Source organism: Microchirus variegatus (assembly GCF_963457635.1).
Source record: "Microchirus variegatus genome assembly, chromosome: 3".
Taxonomy (NCBI): Eukaryota; Metazoa; Chordata; class Actinopteri; order Pleuronectiformes; family Soleidae; genus Microchirus; species Microchirus variegatus.
In genome coordinates, this window is record NC_139804.1 from 19,073,694 (window position 1) to 19,094,385 (window position 20,692).

At 38.5% G+C, this 20,692-nt stretch overlaps 2 protein-coding genes across 3 annotated transcripts in view; one reads left to right on the forward strand and one right to left on the reverse strand.

Annotated features, from left to right (window-relative positions):
- Positions 1–13,981, reverse strand: part of usp32 (ubiquitin specific peptidase 32) — a 52,198-nt gene extending 38,217 nt beyond the window's left edge. Inside the window, exons 1-2 of the mRNA XM_083886189.1 lie at positions 13,848–13,981; positions 3,287–3,414 (exon numbers count right to left, since the gene is read on the reverse strand). Coding sequence (XP_083742315.1) covers positions 3,287–3,414; positions 13,848–13,905 — 186 coding nt within the window. The 5' untranslated portion in view covers positions 13,906–13,981. The remainder of the gene's footprint in view (positions 1–3,286; positions 3,415–13,847) is intronic.
- A 2,062-nt stretch (positions 13,982–16,043) lies between these two features.
- LOC310924884 (uncharacterized protein) lies at positions 16,044–18,958 on the forward strand. 2 transcript variants are annotated; one of them, XM_083886731.1, is made up of 6 exons: positions 16,044–16,224; positions 16,953–17,048; positions 17,128–17,240; positions 17,530–17,653; positions 18,181–18,353; positions 18,443–18,958. In XM_083886731.1, the coding sequence occupies exons 1-6, from the start codon at positions 16,185–16,187 to the stop codon at positions 18,503–18,505; spliced, it is 609 nt and encodes a 202-aa protein (XP_083742857.1). In that variant the 5' UTR covers positions 16,044–16,184; the 3' UTR covers positions 18,506–18,958. The 2 variants fall into 2 exon arrangements, with proteins under 2 accessions (XP_083742857.1, XP_083742858.1); XM_083886732.1 differs by lacking the exon at positions 16,953–17,048.
- The last annotated feature ends 1,734 nt before the right edge of the window (positions 18,959–20,692 follow it).

Sequence of the window (20,692 nt, forward strand, 5' to 3'; positions counted from 1 at the left end):
GTGACACATCGTGTTCTCGCGCACTTTCAGTATTGAAATGTAAATACAACAAAGTACATATCTGACGACATTTTAGAGGAAGCTGAGCTTCCGTTGCTGTTTTTGGGCAATGCCAATGTTATAAATGTGTTTGGTTTTGAATGAATGTTATGAATGCTGATATTTGTTTGGACTGTAAAAGGGTCAGCGGTTTAATATGATGCAGTCAGTGTTACATTTTAAATGGTTTAGCACAGTACATTGTATACTCTATAGAGTACATCCTCTGAAGAGTTATTGAGAAAGTGCAGAAGAGGAACTACTTGTGAGCACTTCTCCTGTTGGCAAACCTATTTTCTCTTCAACATATTACATCAATGAGTTGTGTTTTCAACTGATGAAGCAGCTTTTCAGACTTGTATTTCATGAACTCGACATCAGACTACGATAAGCTGTTATGAATCCTTATCTCCAAACAAGACCATTGTGCATGATGCTTGTTTTAGGTGATATGCTGTGACTGAGCAGAAGATAAAAATAAATGCACTCTATGTAGGCATGTATTTTGTCACAGGAATTCCTAGTATAAAAGGAGAAGCTGAAATAGAGCAGCATTGTGGATGTTTTCAAGGTCATGCTATTTCCTCATTTTCTGGCTATTTTCTTTTCATGCGTGTCATCGTGTATTTTTACAGCCAAAGAAGACCAAAGAAAATGCAACCTACTAATTGGTCACAGGGTGTTTTCAGAGGTCAGTCATTGAAATGAAAAAAAAATACTAGAATTACCACCCAGTAGTTGTATACCTCTGCTGTTGCACAGTTGCTTGACTCACATAACATGCAAATTGACTGAGGTTTTTAAGAGCCCAAGTTAGTCCAAGTGAACATTTGTGCCAAAATTAAAAGAATTCTCTTGAGGACTCAAAGAATTTCTTCAAGACAAAATGTTACACTCCCATAAAGAAAACAGATGGACAGCAGAAACAGCAGATATCTGGTTGTCACAACAATTGACTTCAAAGCGGCCATAGAACGCAAGTTGCAATTAACGCTGTTTTTTGGTGTGTATCTGCCCCATTACCTCGTTTATGAAGCCCTGAAGAAAAAAAACAGTTCAGCCACTGCTGAGAACGCTGTGTTGTATTGTAATCTCTGGCTCAGCGAGATGTCTGAAAAAAACCCGTTCGCATTACGTAACTAACATTTCTCCTGAACAGCGGATCCTCCTGGCCCGGGCACATCCGGTTGCGTACATTGAACCGCAGAAGAAGAACGTCCGTTGTGGAAGTGAAGCATTGTTAAAACAATGTTTTTGATAATAAGTAGCAGTGCATCCACCGTTACCTCTGTAACGGTGGGAGCCAGTTTGCTGATTATGTCACTTCCAGGTATTGGCCAATCACAAGACAGTTGGAAAAGCTGTCGTTGGCTGGCCAATCACAACACAGTCTGTCTTCTGGGTGAGATTTCAGTCTGAAACAGCGCGGCTGACGAGAGCTTCAGTGAGAAGAGATTTCTATCGGCTCGTTTCCAGCAACTAGGAGGTTTTTGACCATAAAAACAAATTAATGTATGCAAGTAAACCTCCATAACTCACATTTATGTGCGATAGGACCACTCTATGGCCGCTTTAATGTTTGTGATTAACTTTCAAAGTATCCTAAAATATCAATGGTCATGTCAATAAAGCTGCTTTGCAAATTGTCGAGATTGTGTATGAGTAGATTATTGCAAACACTTTACGAGTCCTTACTTTTAAAGCCTTGATATGCACTGCCCGTTTATGAAAAAATAAAATGTATGGAAATAGTTGAAGCCACCATATATTCTACAGTATCTATGGTGTTTCTGTACATGAAGAAGCCAAGATCTACTTAGTTCAAAAGTTTCCTTTACAATTACTACTAAAATAGGTAATTTGGCTGGTTGGTGTGAAACTGTGTGGAGGGGTTGACACTTTCACTGACCTATTTGCCTTTTTTTTTCCTTTCCTATGAACTGCATCCACCCACTGTACTGTACTACACTGTACTGTACAGCTTCTGTTTTCCTCCCCTATATAGTTACCATTCTTACATATCTGAGACGGATGCAATCTTTCACCCTCTGACACTATGATAGTCTCATTCTGCCACTAACATATTCACATGTGCTTGTGCAGCTGTCCAGCTTCATTACATTGGTCTCAGCTTTCCTTTTTGGGGGTGGAAATATTTGCTTTGTTTTGTGCCTGTTGTTGGTACTTCTGTCAGTCTTATCTTGACTTACTCTGTGAAAAATTGAGTAAACATATTAGCTTGATTGATGACATTGTGACTAGTTCGGAAGCCATTCATGGCCACGTGCGAGACTTGTCCTTCAGTAAACATATGGTGCCTTCGAATGAGTCGTGTTTACAGTCTTTTAAAATATTAGTTAATTTGAACAACCCTTCATGTTGTATGTTCACAACTCATGGACTTTCCACATAGAACCCCTGGAAGTTTATTTTCAGTGGATTGTTAACTTAATACATTGTCATTTTAGTCATTAAGAGTCATAATTATTTATTACAATAATGTTATCTGCACCCTAGCTGGCAATTATCTTGCCACTGCCTATATTTGAACATGAAGCATATCATATTCAATCCATCCCATGTCGCAAACATAGGTTCATAATTCCCATTTGAAGGCACCATTATTTTGGGGACCACCAATGTAGAATATGTACCCAGGCACCCACAGTTTCATAAGGAATAAAAAAAAATCTATGTTCAACATCACCGTTTGCCTTGTGCACACTACGCCATTACTTTATCAAGTGGCAAATGTCACCCATAAGAATCTGAACTCTGGTTTTAAAGCTTTTGACCACCATCATGTCAGATTTTGAAACCACAAGTTCACAGATGTCACTTTTAAACAGGCTCTTGTATGAAACCAGCTCTCAATCACACTGGTGTCCACTCATATGTGCCATGACTGATCTTCTATTAACAAAACTGACATCATGACCTGAAACGAGAGATTCAGGAAAAGTGGGCTAATTTTACAATGGACCTCCATTTAACCAGCACAGTTGCCACCGGTGTATAAAATATGCCTATTACTGTTTAGCTTCAACCAGCAAACCAAAACCTTTTTTTTAATATATATATATATATATATATATATATATATATATATATATATATATATATATGTATATATGGTGTGTGGATATCAGATGCTCATGATATTGTCAAATCAATGCCCTAGTCCCCGTCATGTCTTTGTGACTGTTCAGCTGAATTTAACTTGGTGTGTGGCATTATCACAGCTTACCTCTGCAACTTTCGGGGGAACACCATCTCCCAGCACTTCCCTGTAGAAGCACTGTTGGGTCATGTAATAGGAGACACCGCTGGTTCTCTTGAAGGCATCCTTCAGCCGTTTCAATTCCACATCAGTGACTGCACAGGAGAGATGATCAGAGGAGACACGGGTGTCAGTTCCATTGTTCAGAAAACATGCATCATGTGATTTCACAATGATGCATGTCACAATTTTATTTACGACATGACAAGAAAAAAAATACATGTCATTTTGTATTTCTGTAAATAAAGAGTGTCAAAAACCAAATATGGACAACAATAATAATAATAATAATAATAATAAACATCGATGCTGAAATGTGAAAAGTGAAGTTTCACAATTTTCTACAGACTGTATTTAGCAGTTTGCTGTGAGGTCTGTGGTTCATAATGCAACACTCGTTTTCAGCACAAATGTCAGTTCCCATACTCTGGGCAGTACAATACATTTTCTAATTAATTTCTTATTTCTAATTCACCATTCTAATATTGTTAGCAGCACCAATACAAATCAAAACAATAGCCATGTTTCACCAGGAACTGGGGACTTTACCAGAGAAACTATGTTTATTTAGATCCCTGCTTGGAGGGGAAGTACTTTTGAAAGTTCAGGGACCTTTGGGGGAGGAGCTTGGAGTGGTGGTGCTCCAATGTTTTATTATAGCCAGTCAATCTCAACAACACCTCACAAAATTCTGCTCAAATCTCAAAGCTGACTAATGAGGTTTACAGTTTCAGAGTTAAGTCACATCAGCTACACAATCAGCAAGTAAACAGATCTACTTCCCGTTCAGCAATATCCAGTTATAAATAATCATCAATGATCAATGTTGACCATTCAGTTATCAACAGCCACTTCCATTTCAATTTGAAGTTAGGTTTGCAGAGATTTAATAATTTAAATCATATAAAACAATTGAGGAGGTGTATGATCAGAGAAGGACACTGCCTGCCACATTTAAATCCACCTGCGAGAATAATTCACATGATTTCTTACTGAATTTTTCATCAGTAGTAGGGTTGCAAATTTTCAGCCTTTTTCTTTACCATTTGATTACAATGAACAATGGAAACACACAAAGTCTTTTTTCAGTTCAAATTTTAAACATGAACATTAGAGGCACATTAGATATGATACATTAATGTGATGAATGGCAAATGGGCCCCCTTTACACCTGGCATAAAAACGCATTATCTGTGATTGGATTGCAATCAGATTGCGCCCGACCACTTTAAAATACACGTGTAAATACACCCGAGGACAGATTGTTATCCGATCTGCTAAACTACTTCAGGAGGTGGTCGGAGAGGCATTGTAACCAGATTGAACAAAAGTGTAAATGTGATGCGTCTCCGCTCAACCCACAACAAGTCAGTGGAGCAGAGGTGCTTGGTGGCTCTGACCACAGCTAATGTGACAGCAGGGACAAAACTGCACATTTTCGTCTACTTTCGTAGGGTTTCCACTTGTCAAAGACTACTTCTCCTGCTTTGAAAAGCAAAGAGGAGGCCATACAACTGTGTGACTTCACGTGCAAACATTGTTGTCGTTGCAGATATGAGAGCATGGATGACTGTGATCAGATAGCAATCAGATCTTGAAGTGGACACCGGAGACACATGTTAATATACCAGGTGTAAATACATGTTACAAAATACATGTAAATACAGGAACAACCACAAATGAAGCAGACAAGGAAGAAATTGGCATGTTCACCCAGGTTTTGTTTTCCTATTAATGCTGATTGGAACCAAAGTCAATACAAAACCTGCATGCATTGCTTTTACCATCAAGTCATTTGTCTTAAAATAGTTCTTGGGTATCGAGGGGGGTAAACATAGTGTATGCATGTAACCTTTTGTCAAAACGCAATGCAAAGCAGTTGCATTTCTGCACTGCTGTGACTTTAACAGAGCAGGATATAATAAGAAATGGCTGCTGTAGGGCTGGGGGTATAATAGTAATATGAGATTAGTTAAGAGTAGCTGACTGTACAGAGAGCTTTAACTCACATAACCCCTTTAACTGCATCAGTGATTGAACCCATGTGTACAACAGTCACGAGTTTGTGCGAGTTAAGTCAGGACACTGACATTATACACACACACCAACAACTCAGGTCACTTTTTGGGATTTATACAGCCTTGAATTCAGACTAACCCTGACCTGATTAAGAAGATAATTGTAAATGTTTCTCATTCTGGTTAAGAATCTCCCCAACCTTAGGCCATGGCTACCAACTGTCCAAAACATCACATTTCTCCCCTTGAGACACAGCTAATGCCCAAACTGGACAATCTGTCTAAAAAAAAAAAAACTGTTTGTTCACCTGACCTTTGTCCCCACACACAAATATACGAGTTGTGTTTAATTCAATCAACTGCTGCAGGCTGATTCATCATTACAATCTTTTCATGAAGTAACTCAAAAGGCTCATAACAGGAATTTGGTAGGGGAGTCATTGAATTTCCATATTAGTATTTTTGTATTTGTTTATGTATTATTAAGTAATAAATGCTGGTGATGACTGACTGGAGGACCACAGGGTGTCTAAGTCTATGTGTTGGGTGCTTAAAAAAAACATTAATTCCTCAAGTCATATCACATTGAGTATCACATTGGTATTGTTGATTTGCTTTTCTTCTTTGATTCTTCATGGGCTGAGGCTGGTAATAAAACAAAGGTCAGGGCCAACATGATTCTGAAGACAGATGAAGGCTCATGTGTAGGCCTGGACAATATTCATCAGGATTAAGACATGTTTCAAATAACCCAATATGGCTAATTTTCGTGATACAGCGTAAGATAACTAATGATCACTTATCCTTTGTATTACAGTTTAGATGTTCACTTTTCGTTTCTATTTTCTATTACTGTTTCAACACTTTAATGTTTATATACTGTATATTGTTTCTTCCTTTATGCAGTCCTTGCACATTATCTTACACTTCTGTATACTACACACAGGATGGTTGTTTGTCTCTATGTGGCCCTGTGATGTGATGGACAGGCAACTCTTCTCGGACGTGCCCCACCTTTCACCCCATGTCAGTTGGGATTGGCACCAGCGCCCCCAACGACCCTCATGTGGAGGATAAAGCAGTAAAAAATGGATGGATGGAGTTAAACAGCTTGCTGGTTTATAAAACAAACTTTCAGTCACATCATTCCAAACCGAATTTCAACGATCACAGAATTTGACAAACATAAAAAACAACTAAGCTTTTGCACAGTATTGAATTATTGCCCAGCCCTACTCATATGCTTGTTGAACACAGAGCAGCAGGTATAGCTTATGCAGCTACAGAGGGAATTCAATTGAAAAGGAATTACTCTCTGAAAGCAAAAAAGAAAATAACTCATAAAAATGAATCAGAAAGGTAAGAGCTAAATTCAAAGGTCGATTTTATGACAGGCTGGCTTGGTCCTGAGGAAAATATATCATGTAGGACAGTCTACAACACAACAACACAAACAGATAAAAAAAAGTCTGGTGATTTTCTTTTTTTCTGGGCCAAAATGTTGTGCGTTCTGCTTATTTCTTCATAAAGTGAAGGACCTAAAGAAATATATACAAATAACTCATAATATAAAAACAGAATAAGTGAATTTAGGGCTGAACAATGGAATCTCTTTCTGCGATACACAGTAGTTGCATTTTATTTTAAAATGTGATAAGCAAAAATTAAAATGACTTTCTCTAGAAGACTTGGAGCAGCTCTGCTTTTCTAAATATTACAGGATTCAAGACAATAATGAGATATGAGATATGTAATGAGAAAAGGAAAAATGAACACAACAACAGAATAACTATGGCCAGGGCAGCTTAAACACAGGAAAATAATCTTACTTTTATTGGAGGTGTACTGGAATACGTTTTTCTATAGTCAGGACAGCAAATGACTAATATATGATGTTGATTTTAACAACCAATAACACTGAAATATTAAATAATATACAAAACTGTTATAAACTGACATTTATGGAATGGTCTGTGAACCAAAATAACTGACCAATGAAGATGATAAAAAAATGTAAAAAATTGATTCTGTCAATTTTATAATTCAACTCCATATGGGTTACCATCAAGACCCAACCAAAGAAATCCAGTTCTAATCCATGCTGCTGCTGACTCACATTTGTCTTCATGCATGACAGCATGGCTTCTAAAAACAGTGAATAAAGAAAATGTCCAGTTTGTGAAAGAATTACAGTGAAGTGTTCTGCTATGATACGGAGGCCACTTGATGACACAACAGCACCGGCTGATAATAGCTCACTTGTTACAGCGAGATGGTCAAACAGAGCCGAAAACAAAGCATTCCACATGATGGAGAACACTTTGTGTATTGTAATGCTGCGAGGCTACTGGTGAACACTGAGCTGCATTAAACTCCACCGGTTACCATTCACTTCACAGTAAACAAAGGCTCTGATTTCTACAGCTGCCCACACACACTTTCCACATTAACACACGCACGCTCACACATACTCAGATAAAGCCTGGGATCATCGTCATTGCAGATACATCATCAGTGCAACCTTCACTTCTCTCTCTTTCTCTCTCTAGTAATGTAAACACACATTACATGCACTCGCACACACAGCAGGTTGTTACAACTACTTTACTAAATCCTCCAGGCAGCAGAGCAGCACAGCCCTCTGCTGTGACTCAGTAGTTGCCTTCCTATGAAATAAGCTGGGCTGAGCCGGCCCACTGCTATGATCAGCAAGACTGGAAACATCCAGGCAGCAAGCAGCGAGGTCGCAGCAGCAGCAGTCTGCAAACACTGAACTCTCAAAGCCCCAGTGACCTTTTAGTCATGGTGAACTGTCAACAAAAACACCTACAGGCAACAGAGACATACAGGAAGTCCTGCTACTGAACACAGAGCATGACGTTGCTTTTGACTGGTATCTGAGTGAGAGAAAAAAATATAAACAATAACAATGTTATTTTTCATATTTGATTTCAAGAGTCAATAAATTAATTGATCCTTATATCTCCTCCTGAAAAAGAACTGTATTCTGACTGTTTAGCATAGGTTTCTGCTGAAGACCGACCTGTAACACTGGGTACAGTCAAGTATTCCAAGTTGTGTTCCCATTCATAATAAACATGCAGGAAGTTGTTGTGTTGCTACTGCTAACCTGTGTCTATGACATGTCACACTTTATGCACATGTAAATAAAACGAAACCTAATGGTGGCTGAATTGTAGGGTAATAAATATAATTTCTTTTTTTTCTTTAAAAAAAAAAAAAGCTTCAGTTCAACATTCACTCTGTCATAGAATCATAGAATCAAAGTGAATGAGTGAGTGAGTATGTGTGTGTGTAGGATTTAGTAGCATCAAGGGACCAAAGGATCATTATCAGGTCATGGAAAAACAACAATTCTTAAATTCAAGTAGCACTGGGCATTAAATCAATAACAATGTATCATGATGAAAATGCTCTTCATAACAACATAACAAAGGTTCAATATATAGCCACTGCTTTGCAAACCCACTTGGACTACATAACTGCTGTGGATGTTTTACTGTAAATGTGAAAAGTGTACAAACCACAATTAGCAAAACTCCATTACCATTATCATCCAATTTAAACCTTTATCATGCTTTTTGGCTATATAGGCTATTTACAGGTGAATATATTATTAAAAATACTGTATTCTAATTGTTTTTACATTTTCAACCTTCAACTACTCTAACTGCTCCAATATATTCTAATAGGAGACTGAGAATTTGCATTGAACATAGAAAAACCCCAAATTACAATTTCAAAGAGCAATTTTGATTTGAGAATGACATGGCTCACTGTCATACAGGACCTGAGGTCTTCTGGACGTGACATAATTCAACAAATTATTTTTTCAGGTTGCGTTTGGGTGTGGTCACCTTGGTTTGGCTTTTATTTTCATATCTGTGTCCGTAATCATGCATATTTCTTATTTGCACTGCACAAGATTATAATCAGGGAAAACAAACAGCAACCGTTTAATCAAATGTTTGCCAGGGACAGAGTCACTCAAACTCCAAGCTATACTCAAGCTTCTAAATAAAGATGAAGGATGGATATTTAGTTAAAAGAAACCCAGTTGAATGTTGTTTCTTTGCTCAGTTACTCCTAACTGTGTTCCATTTCATCTGAAAACTGATAGTGACAGTTCAGGTTCAGTTTTTTGAACTGAGGTTGTTTGAGGAACTGACACATTATCAGTGCTGACTAGGCTTTTCACGAAACCTGAGCCACAAACCAGCTTGTTACTCGGATGCTCTCCGTCACTGAAAACAAGGCTGCCAGCCGGTTTTGATTTCAGCCACTTAAATATAAGGTTTATCTGATAAAATTATGCCGTGCTTAAGAGTACACAACCATGAGAATATGTTTGCTGCCTCATGTATCCATCAGACAGCCTCTCACGACTTGAAACTTGAGTTTGGCTCACTTTGTAAACCACGCTTTCTCTCTTGGACCAAAGTCCATAAAGGAAATCAGTATTTATAGCTTGCGGGAATACATGAGCTGCTGGTCTACTGCGGTCACGTTTGGTAAGTTTGCGTCACTTGTGTAAATCTGACCAAAGGGTTTCAAATCCCAAAGTTGCCAAGTAACCCATTTGAACTTACTGATGGATGCAGCAGTTCATCAAAACCTCCCATCTGCTGTGATGTTAAATTGCAGATTCTCTCTCTGGACTTTGATGCGGAAAGAGAGACATTTAGAAAGTAAGATAAAACAGCAAAGATATGCTTAAGTAATTACTGAGTCTTTGTGGCAATAATCTGTTTTTTCCTTGCGTCCCTTTTTGTTTTACCTGAAACAGAGCTTGGCGAGTGTTTGGCGAAGACGGCAAAATCACTACAGTCAAACCACAATCTACCATGAAGCTTAAAAAGACTGTTGGAATAGATCTGCATTCTGCATGACTAATCCAATCACAATCCTGACATCTGCCTGTACATACCTGCAAAAGGCAGCATTTCATAAACCTGTGTGTGTACTATTGCATTGTGTTCAGCCTGCTTATTATCTACACAAATAATAATAATAATATTAATAATAAGAAGAAGATGACCAATGTGATGAGGCAGAGAAAACATACAGTGTATGGCCAAGTTTACCTGCTGTGCAAACCAGCTATACATGGATGCAAACAGACAAACTGCTGTAGCAGGAGACTAACGAACAGGTCCTACCGATTTCAGCCATCTTTTATTGATCGCCATCAGCCAGTAGAATCAGAATGAGAAAGACTTTGTCATGACAGACGATTGTCTTTCTGATGTAGCTCAACACACAACATACAGTGTCATCTCCCACATACCTAATACTACTAGTAAAATACAGCATAATACAAGGTTACAGAGTTACAGTGCCTCAATATAAAGCAGCAGACTGCAGATACAAGGCTTAATTGCAGTTTATGATGTTTATGACCGACTCATGTTAGTTTACACATTTGTGTTCGCAGAAACTTGATAAATGCTAATAAGTCACTCCATTTTTTCATCAGCATGACAAAGTTTACTTTTTTTCATTACCCATTTCATTGATAAAAAAATGTATATATATATTATTGGAAATATAGAAGTGCACTGCAATGCAGACACAAAATGTAGATTGGAGAGACAGACCATAAGTGTTATTCAATCGATGGTTATTTAAGTTAAGTGTATCATTTGTTGTTATTAAATCATTATATTTTATCACAGGGAGGAAAAAAACATATTGGCCAAACCATCTGCATCGTATATCAGCCATCAGCGGCCATGATATCTAAAGACTGGCATGGAGGCTGGGTTTAAAATATTCATGCTGCTCTATAATGTAATATTCCATCAAACAAACTGCAACAAACCAAACATTAACCTGCCCACACTGGATGCCACGTTTAGAGAGGACAAGGTACTGTAGGGATGCAAAGCAGCGGTCTATTACCCCGTGTGATAAGGCCTGCTGACATCAACCAGAAATACAAGGTTATGCAGTTCTGTGGTCTATGTTTAAATTAGCCTGCTTCAAAAAAGATGTCTGACTCTGTGTTCATGCCACAGTGATCATCACATCACATGATAGTTCAACCAAAGACTCTGAAGATCAAGTATTAAAAAAAAGTCTTGGTGTAAAATATCAGCGACACAAACTATAGCTTCAGTGAGGTGAGTCAACACTTCTGACAAGGTCAGACTGGAGCTGTGTTCACTGAGCATTATCAGGTGTTAGTTGTATGTTGCAAGGACATATAACTCAGTGTTACTTCTGGGAGAGTCTGTCCTCCGCAGTTAATTACCATCTAGAACTGGAGATTACTTTCAACATTTACCATTAAAGTTACTTAACAACACAGAATCACACCATCCTTCTGAGAAATGTCACAATTACACAGGGACATACATGCTTCATCTGCATTCATTCCTGTGCTTTTTACCTCGTCTGTACATAGAAGGACACAATAATACATTTGGCTTCACAGGGCTATGATTTTTTTTTTTTTTTGAGTCAGTAACAGTCAGTAACAAACACCGTCCCAGAAAGAATCCAAATTATTCAAACTGCTGAACTTATAAACTAAATTACTTATTAGCGTTGATCCTCTATGACAAATTTAATTCATTAAATGTAACTGAATTAAAGCACTAATCATGATGGTGGGAGTGTTCGTCAGCTTGAGGACACAAATCACTACAAAGAGGTGATGTTTAAAAAAAAAATAAAAAATCCCAATACAATTATTCTGACGAATCCAAAGAGCGAGGCTTTGCTAAACTCTAAAGTACTTATATTCACATTCATTTTATCTCATGTCTTTCCATTTGGATATTGCTCATTGCTATATTTACTGTAGCTTCTGAGGCTGTAGTTCCCATTACACAGGCTTTAATGAATATGAAAATATAATATAATAAAATAAGAAATACTGTAAACATCTACTAATTTTTCTTTTTTGTTTTAAACATAATCTCATACAAGTGAGAGATAAACCTAAATATGTATATTGTACATAAATTGTCAAAATATATATTGCGCAGACCGTGTGTTCACCCTCCTTGTAAAGTCAAGCCAATGAAACTCGTGATTAATTGACCCATAGCTTAGGACGGATTTATGCATGGGCCTATGTATTCTTTTATTACTAAAACAGGCATCAGTAAAATCCAACAATCATTAAGCTAAATGTGATTGTAAGGGACAGGAGTCTCACTTTCTTGTAAAGTTACAACGCGGCCATGGATGAATGTGTAACAGCCTCTCTCTCATAGCCTGCAATCCAAACTGACAAAGGTCAGCTTCTGCCAACCCAGGAGTAAAGTGCAAAGTGAAGGCCACCAGGTATGAGAGCTGCTGGTTGTTTCCTGGTGAAGTACACAAGTACATCAACACTCTCACACAGCTATAACGCAGCTTTACCTAGATTTGCACTTTGCTCCTTTTATTTTGACTCAGTCGTGAAATTTAGCTGATGTGATATTATGACATGATGAACTGCACTTGTGTGTTATCAAACAAGGACTCTCTCGGTTTTAAAATGCCCACCATCGTCACTGTTAAACGGCTGAATGCAGCAACAGCCATGCAAAGCAACATCCCTCTTTGTTGTTCTCATCAAACGCCCTGACAACACCGCTCACTCGTGTAAATACAGTATCGACACATTACTCATATAAGAAGCAACCAGACTAGAGGTAAACACTGGAGATCAACGTTATCTGATCGTAGCAGAGATACAGACCGAAGGCATTTCCCTCAGGGAACTTAGCTGTGCAGCTAACAGTCTGAGCTAGCAGCTGCCCATACTGTAATGTTACTCAAAGATAGCTGCTAGCTCTGTTGATAAAAGAAGAAATGAAAAAAAGAAAACAGCTTAGTGGCAGACTGAAGTGTCAGCCAAAATAAGTTTGTACACATTCAAGACTGCCCGGTCAACTGTTTTGATAAAATAGCCATATCCTAGCCTCAATAGTAACGCTTTGGCAGGTGCTGAGAGTGTCACCACCAAACACCGGCCAGACATATGTCAATTTAACGTCAACACTGCTTATAATCAGGACATGGATATCATACAATGTCACTTGTTACTGCCCCGACACTGATATTAAGAGCTCCTCATTCCGGGATAAATGTTGGCTACAAATCGGCTGTTTAGTCAATTGTAATTAAGCCTTAATTGCACAGGAATGCGTCTTTCTGCTGCTCAGCGTAGGCTATTTAAGGGTACGACAACAGCTGAAAATACAAGCTTAGCTATTGTAAACCTTAACATAAAAATAAAATCCAGACAGTTTTGTGCGATGTATCAATGCCGAATTCAGATGTATTCGCGTGTGGTGGTGTGGAAGGTGTGTTTTTTTTTTACATGTGTATATCTTATACAATAATGTCAGCCACTTCAATCGCTAGATTGCAGAGCGTGGTCAGTACGTGGAGCGGCCAGGCTCTAATGTGTCAGCAGCAGGCTAGCCTGCTAGCAGACAGCCCGCTAGGCTAGCGCAGCTGAGGTGGATTTGGTCACTTGCTTGTGAGCTTACCTCTCTTCGCGGCCTCGTCATACGACAGGAATCCTATCCTCGACTCTTTGGCCCCCATGCTGCCCTCATTTCACTGCAATATGAGGAGTTGAATGTTAGCAGCTGACTTAGCCTCAAGAGTGTTTCGCCTTATCCATTTGTTGTGAAATAGGTTTCCTGGTGGTGTGTGTGTGTGTGTGTGTTCGTGTGTGTGTGTGGTGAACGGGTGAATGTTTTCAGCGACGCCTCCATTCTGTCACATGATCGGACTCCACAGGTCAGTTGATCAAGCGCCTTTCCTCACATGCTTGTAAACACAACTACTACAACGGCGGACGCACACGCACACATACACACCATAGTGCTGTCACCACACGTTCTCCACAGAATTAATTCCTTTGTTTTATACAAACTTAAAATAACACAAATGAAGCCTTTATCTTATGCGCAGTCATTTACTAAGTAGTTAATGTGTGGGAGAGGAACGTAATGTAAAAAGAAAAGTGCGGAGCCCCATCTTGTGGCTGCTCTGCTTAACAACAGTCATACAGTACACAGTGTTAGTACACACCTTTTAATTCAGTGGTTTTCCTTTATTTTCATTATTTTCTATATTGCAGATGAGACCAGAATATGTTAAATACATAAGATTCTTCAAAGTGGCCACCCTTTGCTTTGATGACAGTTTCATAAGGTAGTCTTTATGAATAAAAATAAAGAAAAACTATTAATATTGAGGTTACTGTGCATATTAAAAACATATACACACAACAAGTCAGTCATATAACATTACTATTACATTAACCAGATTGATATAGGGTTAGGGATCACCATATAGTGATATAGTGTTTATTGTGAGAACATCAAATGTGACACATTGCATCAAAATGTAATAATAGATTCAACAGCAGTTAATTTAGAGAAACAATAAATCAACACGTTTCTGGAACTAAATAAACATAGTCTGTGACTTGTATATTTACCTATAATTATTGGAAAATCATGTCAGATTTTTCTCTTTTTTATAAGGTCATTTTGTAAATTAGAAAATGGTGCCACCGGCCAACTGTCCAGCAAAGAACTGACACATGTACACAATGCAATTCATTGCTGTTTTTTGTCCATCATCAATGGTGTTGTGCCAAACTTCAAGCAAACAATAGCATATGATTTGTCAATATTTTCAGATTACTCACAGTATTTAAAAATAGCCAATTCATCCAAAGGTCAAAGAATTCCATAAACCAAATACATTCCAAATAACCACTTTCCCGCTGCATATTGCTAAAGTAAAACCCTGTTCTTTCTGTTTGAATGAATATGCAATTGTGAGAAATCTCTTTTTACTCATAAAGATTTTTGGCAGGGCCAGGAGGACCTTCATGACTATGGCAAGGTACAAAAAATATTAATATCTCATCATTTGACACACATCAGATAATTCATACAGAGGATCTCCCCAATGGAACATATTGATTAACATTGTATAAGGAGAACCTAGGAACCATCTTTAAAATCCAAATATGTCAAAATTGATGTTATTTGTCATAATTTGACTGTATGGAATCTCAACTACTGAAGAAGCCATGATATTTATGCCTTATTGTGTTCCTCAAAGCACTTTTTCGTTGTTTATTTATTTATTTATCAATGTATTTATTTAAGTTTAATTGTGGCTTGTAATTAGCCTTGTCACTTCAAGTTTTGTATGTCAATTACGTTATTATTACAATCTTCATCTTATTTTTCGAAGGACTGTTAAGTAGTCATGTGAAAATGGAACACACCTATTTTAAAATCTCTCTGGGGAGGATGGAGGGCATGTATGTGTGTGTGTGTGTGCTTGTATTTAATTATTTGTGAGGTCCAAAACACGTAAAAACCTATTTTTGTGGGGACATTTTGTGTGGGACTTTAAAATGGCCTTTTCAGGGTTAAGACCTAGTTTTAGGGATGGGTTAGATATGGGTTTCGGTTAGGATTAAGGTAAATTAACCCTAACCTAACTTAGTTGTGATGGTTAAGGTTAGGAGCTATAGAATACATTATGGCAATGATGTGTCCTCACTAAGATATTAAAAACAAGTCTCTCTGTGCGTGTGTGTGTGTGTGTGCGCGCGAGCGCAGGAAGTGCACACACGTCGTCTCCTCTCGTGGGTGTGACGAAAAATGAGAGGCGCCGTCGTGTACACGTCACATTTAAAGCAGCCATAGCTGAGGCAGCAGACCGTGGACACAACCGGAGCCCACGAACTCGTCAGTGGATGTTTTGTTTGGAGCTGGTTATCAGAGTGCAGTGCAGGTTTTATCCTCTGTTCTTCCGGAATGAGGCTGCATCTCTAGAAACAGAGCGCGGACATGGGACTTGACGTTCTGCTGTACTGGGCGAATATTACTGGTGGGAAACGAAACACACTGTTTAAAGAGTGCATGTTTTTTGCAATATTAGTTTATTCATACGTTGGCTTAGTAGATATATGTCTAAGACACGTCGTATTAACATTTAATGGCTCAATGTGACTGTTTGGAATTGATATGTTCTGTCTCGTCACAATTCCAGTTTAAGATATCTATAGCATCGCTATGACTCGTTAAAACTTAGTTTAGGATATACAAAAAAGGAGAATATAGATACCTACATTGTGGCTCATGTTACTTGAACGTGAACTGAAATTATGGTTAGTTATAATTTAGTTACAGGTATATACATTGAATTAAAGGTATCTGAAATGAGAACGACACAATACACATGAATAGAATGGAGCGCATTTGCCAACTAAAGGTAACTTTTATGAGTTATTGATATCTGAAAAGTTCATTTTATCTAAGGAGAACTGAATTGTATGTATTAGTAATACATGATAATGTAGCACTTAAAAAAGTTAAAGTGAAACAAAGAGTCAGTTGAGCACTATTTCTGAGAGGGTGAAAACACTCTGGAATTGTGTTAAATGTCATTATTTTAGTAGTATTGCTAACAAAGTAAAATCATTTAACTTTTAGCCCGAAAGACTATGGTGTAACTTTGGCAAAGACATCAACTGTGTGTGTGTGTGTGTGTGTGTGTGTGTGTGTGTGTGTGTGTGTGTGTGTGTGTGTGTGTGTGTGTGTGTGTGTCTCTTCCAGGATACATTAGGATTGCACTGGTGTTTGCTGCATGGACATCCTTTGAGACACCAACACTGTTTGTCCCTCTGTACTCAGTCTCCATAGCACTAGATGGTAATGTAGCATGTGTCAGCAAAAGCTCATATAAAAATATATATATAAAAAAAAACTGAAAAATATTGTATTATATCAGGAGTGGATGGGTGGCTGGCGAGGAGGCTGGGTCAGACGTCTAAATTTGGGGCCTGGCTGGACGTAGTGGTGGACAATCTTGGCAGAGGAATGCTGTGGGGCTTACTGTTTAAGGTTTGCTGATTCAGAATGTAACACACACACATATATAAATATATATGAACCAGTGCTTATAACTTTATTTTAGACTTACAGTAGCTACACACAATATAATATAATAGAAAATAATGCTTTTATTGCCAATAAACAGGAGAATACAGTGAAAGTATAATTGGAGAAAATGAAGTTGTTCACATTTATAATGATGGATTGGCAGCATTGTGCTATTGTTTTGATTTATTCTACTTGCTGTGTTCTTAATAACGGTGCTGAAGGTTTCTTGTGTGTGTGTGTTGTGGTGCAGTGGGGTTGGCTGGTGTCTTCAGTGGAGTGGTGTGTGTTTGTGTGTAACCACGGCACCAGAGGCGACCAGTGGAAGAACAGCTTCAGCAGCAGCCCAGCGCTCATACAGGCCGTCATGGCAAACGGTAACTGCTTCTGCTGTCCACCATCAATAAGTTGAGGTTTATGCTTAAAATTGTTCTTATCGAAATCACAATTTGCAAAGTGGAAAAGGCTGCAAATATAAGACAGACTTGATTCATGCTCACCATGCTTCATTTTTACTACTCTGTCTTTTACATGACATTAGAAGAAAATTCTAATTATTATGTTACTCTGACTAAAACTGGGCTTTTAAAATGGGATTGGGAGTCGATCTATTACTGCATCATGTATACTTTTGGTCCAGAGTGGGACACAATCTCTCCTGGGCACTCTGAGCATGTGCCACAGTTCTTACCTACTTTAAACTCAGACTAGAACTAAGAAACAAAGAGAGTTATGTGGAGCTGATGGACATAATCAGCCTTGTGTGACTGAACTCATTAGTAAAAATGGTTTGAATGCAACAAGCATTTCTTTATATTACAATATGTTACAAACTACAGCTGAGAAATGTGCAAATTAAACGTTAAACTTGTACAACTGATGATTCATTTGATCCTTATGTCAGGCTTTCGGACAGTGCTGGGCACCCTGGTGGTGAGCGGCCTGCACTGCCTCCCTCTGTGGCTGTATGCGTGTGAGTGGGATTTACTGTCTCACTGGTTCCATCTGCCTCTGTGGATCCAGGCTGTGGGGACGATGGTGCTGGCTGCAGGCCGACTCCTGGCTCTGACAGTGGAGGTAGAAACTCGCCTTTTAACACCTTTTAACCTGTGACGATCAGTTGTGGTGGGGTTGAACATAATATACTTGCAATCTTTTCTCTGCAGATATGGTGTGTATGGATTCATGTTAAATATCTCACTGATGACGAGTCAGAGAAAAAAAGCTGAGTGCCTCTGAACAGATTCAACACACTCACAAAGGTTCAAACATTTCCTGTGGTTTGCAGAATAGTAAAATAGCAAAACTCAGACCAGGCTGTGGAGCTGACCTATGATGGTACACTGTTCACCTGCTGCTCAGTGTTGTATGTTTTGTTTTTACTTTTGTGCTATTAAATAGCCATAATTGCAGTTGACACTCACGTATGCAGGGCTTAGTTATTCACTTGTCCGGCAATAATCATATATATTGTTAATGTATGACCTAAAGGGATTTGTGTATCGTTTACAAAAATGTAGTTGTGGCTTTATTTTGCTTTGTGTGTCGCTCTATGAATTGTTGGTAAAACGTCATGAGAATGGTTTGCACTGGACCTGATACAGGTTTATAACCCATGTTTATTTGTATATTTGTGATATTTATGTAGTTTATGTTGAGGATTGTTATTATATCAGTGTGTGAGAGAGGTTTCTGCTTTAATAAAGTAAAAAAAAAAATGTAAATCCTGGTTCAGACCATTTTTAATTCAAGTTGGTCAATATTTGATGTGGAAGGGGACAGTGAAATAGCCAAATACAACAGCTTGAACAGACCAACCAGACAAATAAAGTATTTTACATCCACAAAGAATGACATCCTTTCTGATGTGTGGAGACCACTGTAGTTCCCTGATGTGATTACAGAGTTAATAATAACTTTACAAAACCCAAGGTCACTGTACAGGTAGAAAAAAGTCAGATCAGAACAAAAACACTAACAAAGCTTCAACACGGATTCAAACGACTCCAGAGTTGGTGCCTGGTGATGCCGAATAGCCAGAGGGAGTCCCAAAGGGAGACCAAGGTCAGCAGACCGCAGGTTCCGGGAGGGACTGCGCTCACGGAGGAGGCCAGAGAGGTTATGTGGAGCAAGTGAATGGAGAGACTTGTAGCAGAGAAGGAGAAGCTTGAAGATGATCCAGAACTTAACAGGAAGTTGGGGTTATGTGTTGCCAAGGTTTGGTCCAAGTGAGAACCTTGGCAGCATGGTTCTGGATGTGTTGGATCCCAAACAGGAGTTAGTCCAGGCTTGAAGTAAGGAAAGCATGGATGAAGGTCTCAGTGAAAGAATCAGAGAATGACAGCCGCATTAGGGAGTTATTTTTGAGATGGAAAAAGGGCAGATTTGGTGATAGATTTGATGTGTGTGTCAAATGATAGAGTTGAGTCCATAAGGACACCCATGTTGCAAACCTCATAGAGTTGTGTGTCACGACACACTGGACATTTAGCACCCTGTGGTTGTAACCGAACAATCAACTATTTTTCCACCAATCCTGTCTATTAGAGCTTTAACTGGAGGGAAATAAAACCTATTTTGTTATTTTGTTAATAATCTTTTAATTTAGAATCTGGAATTTCAGAGCACATTTAATACATACTGCTTCATGTGTTGAAACACTGCACTGAAATTGACCTGCTGCAACTCATGTGTCTCAGTCTGTCATAATCATCATTCTAAGTAGGCACAGAGAATCAACACATTTTGACTTCAAATAAAATCTTTTCTTGAATCTTCGCCAAACTATGGCAAACATAAAATATATTGAACTGTTTCTAAATTGCATAAGCTCTCAGGACCCACTGACTGCATATTGTGACCCCACTGGAGGTCCCAGCCCCTAGTCTGAGAACCACACGTGTGAATATAGGCCAATGTCCTGCACCTCACCTGACGAGTCGGGACTTAAACATACTATGCATGTATTTGTGTGTAGCCTGTATTGTTAACAACAACACGACAATTCTATCCACAGATTACACAAATTAAGCAGTTAATGCTGCCATGTTTCAAACATCCCTGTGTTCAACAAACTACAGGCACGGTAATGCACAAGTTACTTTAGGGGCTCTGTACATTTAGGAGGGTTTAAAGGAAGACATTTAACTCATAAATATGTTCGCATAAGTGTTTAACAGCTTTATAAGAATCATTTGTTTGTCATAGCCTTATAACAAGCCTTTTATGTGTACTTAAAGCACTGGCCTTGCTTTATGGAGGCCAGTATCTTGTACAGTCGTGTTTCTCCAACAGCCTGGACTGAAATGTAATTTCCTTCTGTAACTGCTGTGTGATCAGTGACAGTGTGAACACATGAGAAAAACAAACATGGCCTTTGTGATCAAGGATACAGTATAAGTTTTAATGTTTTTTTG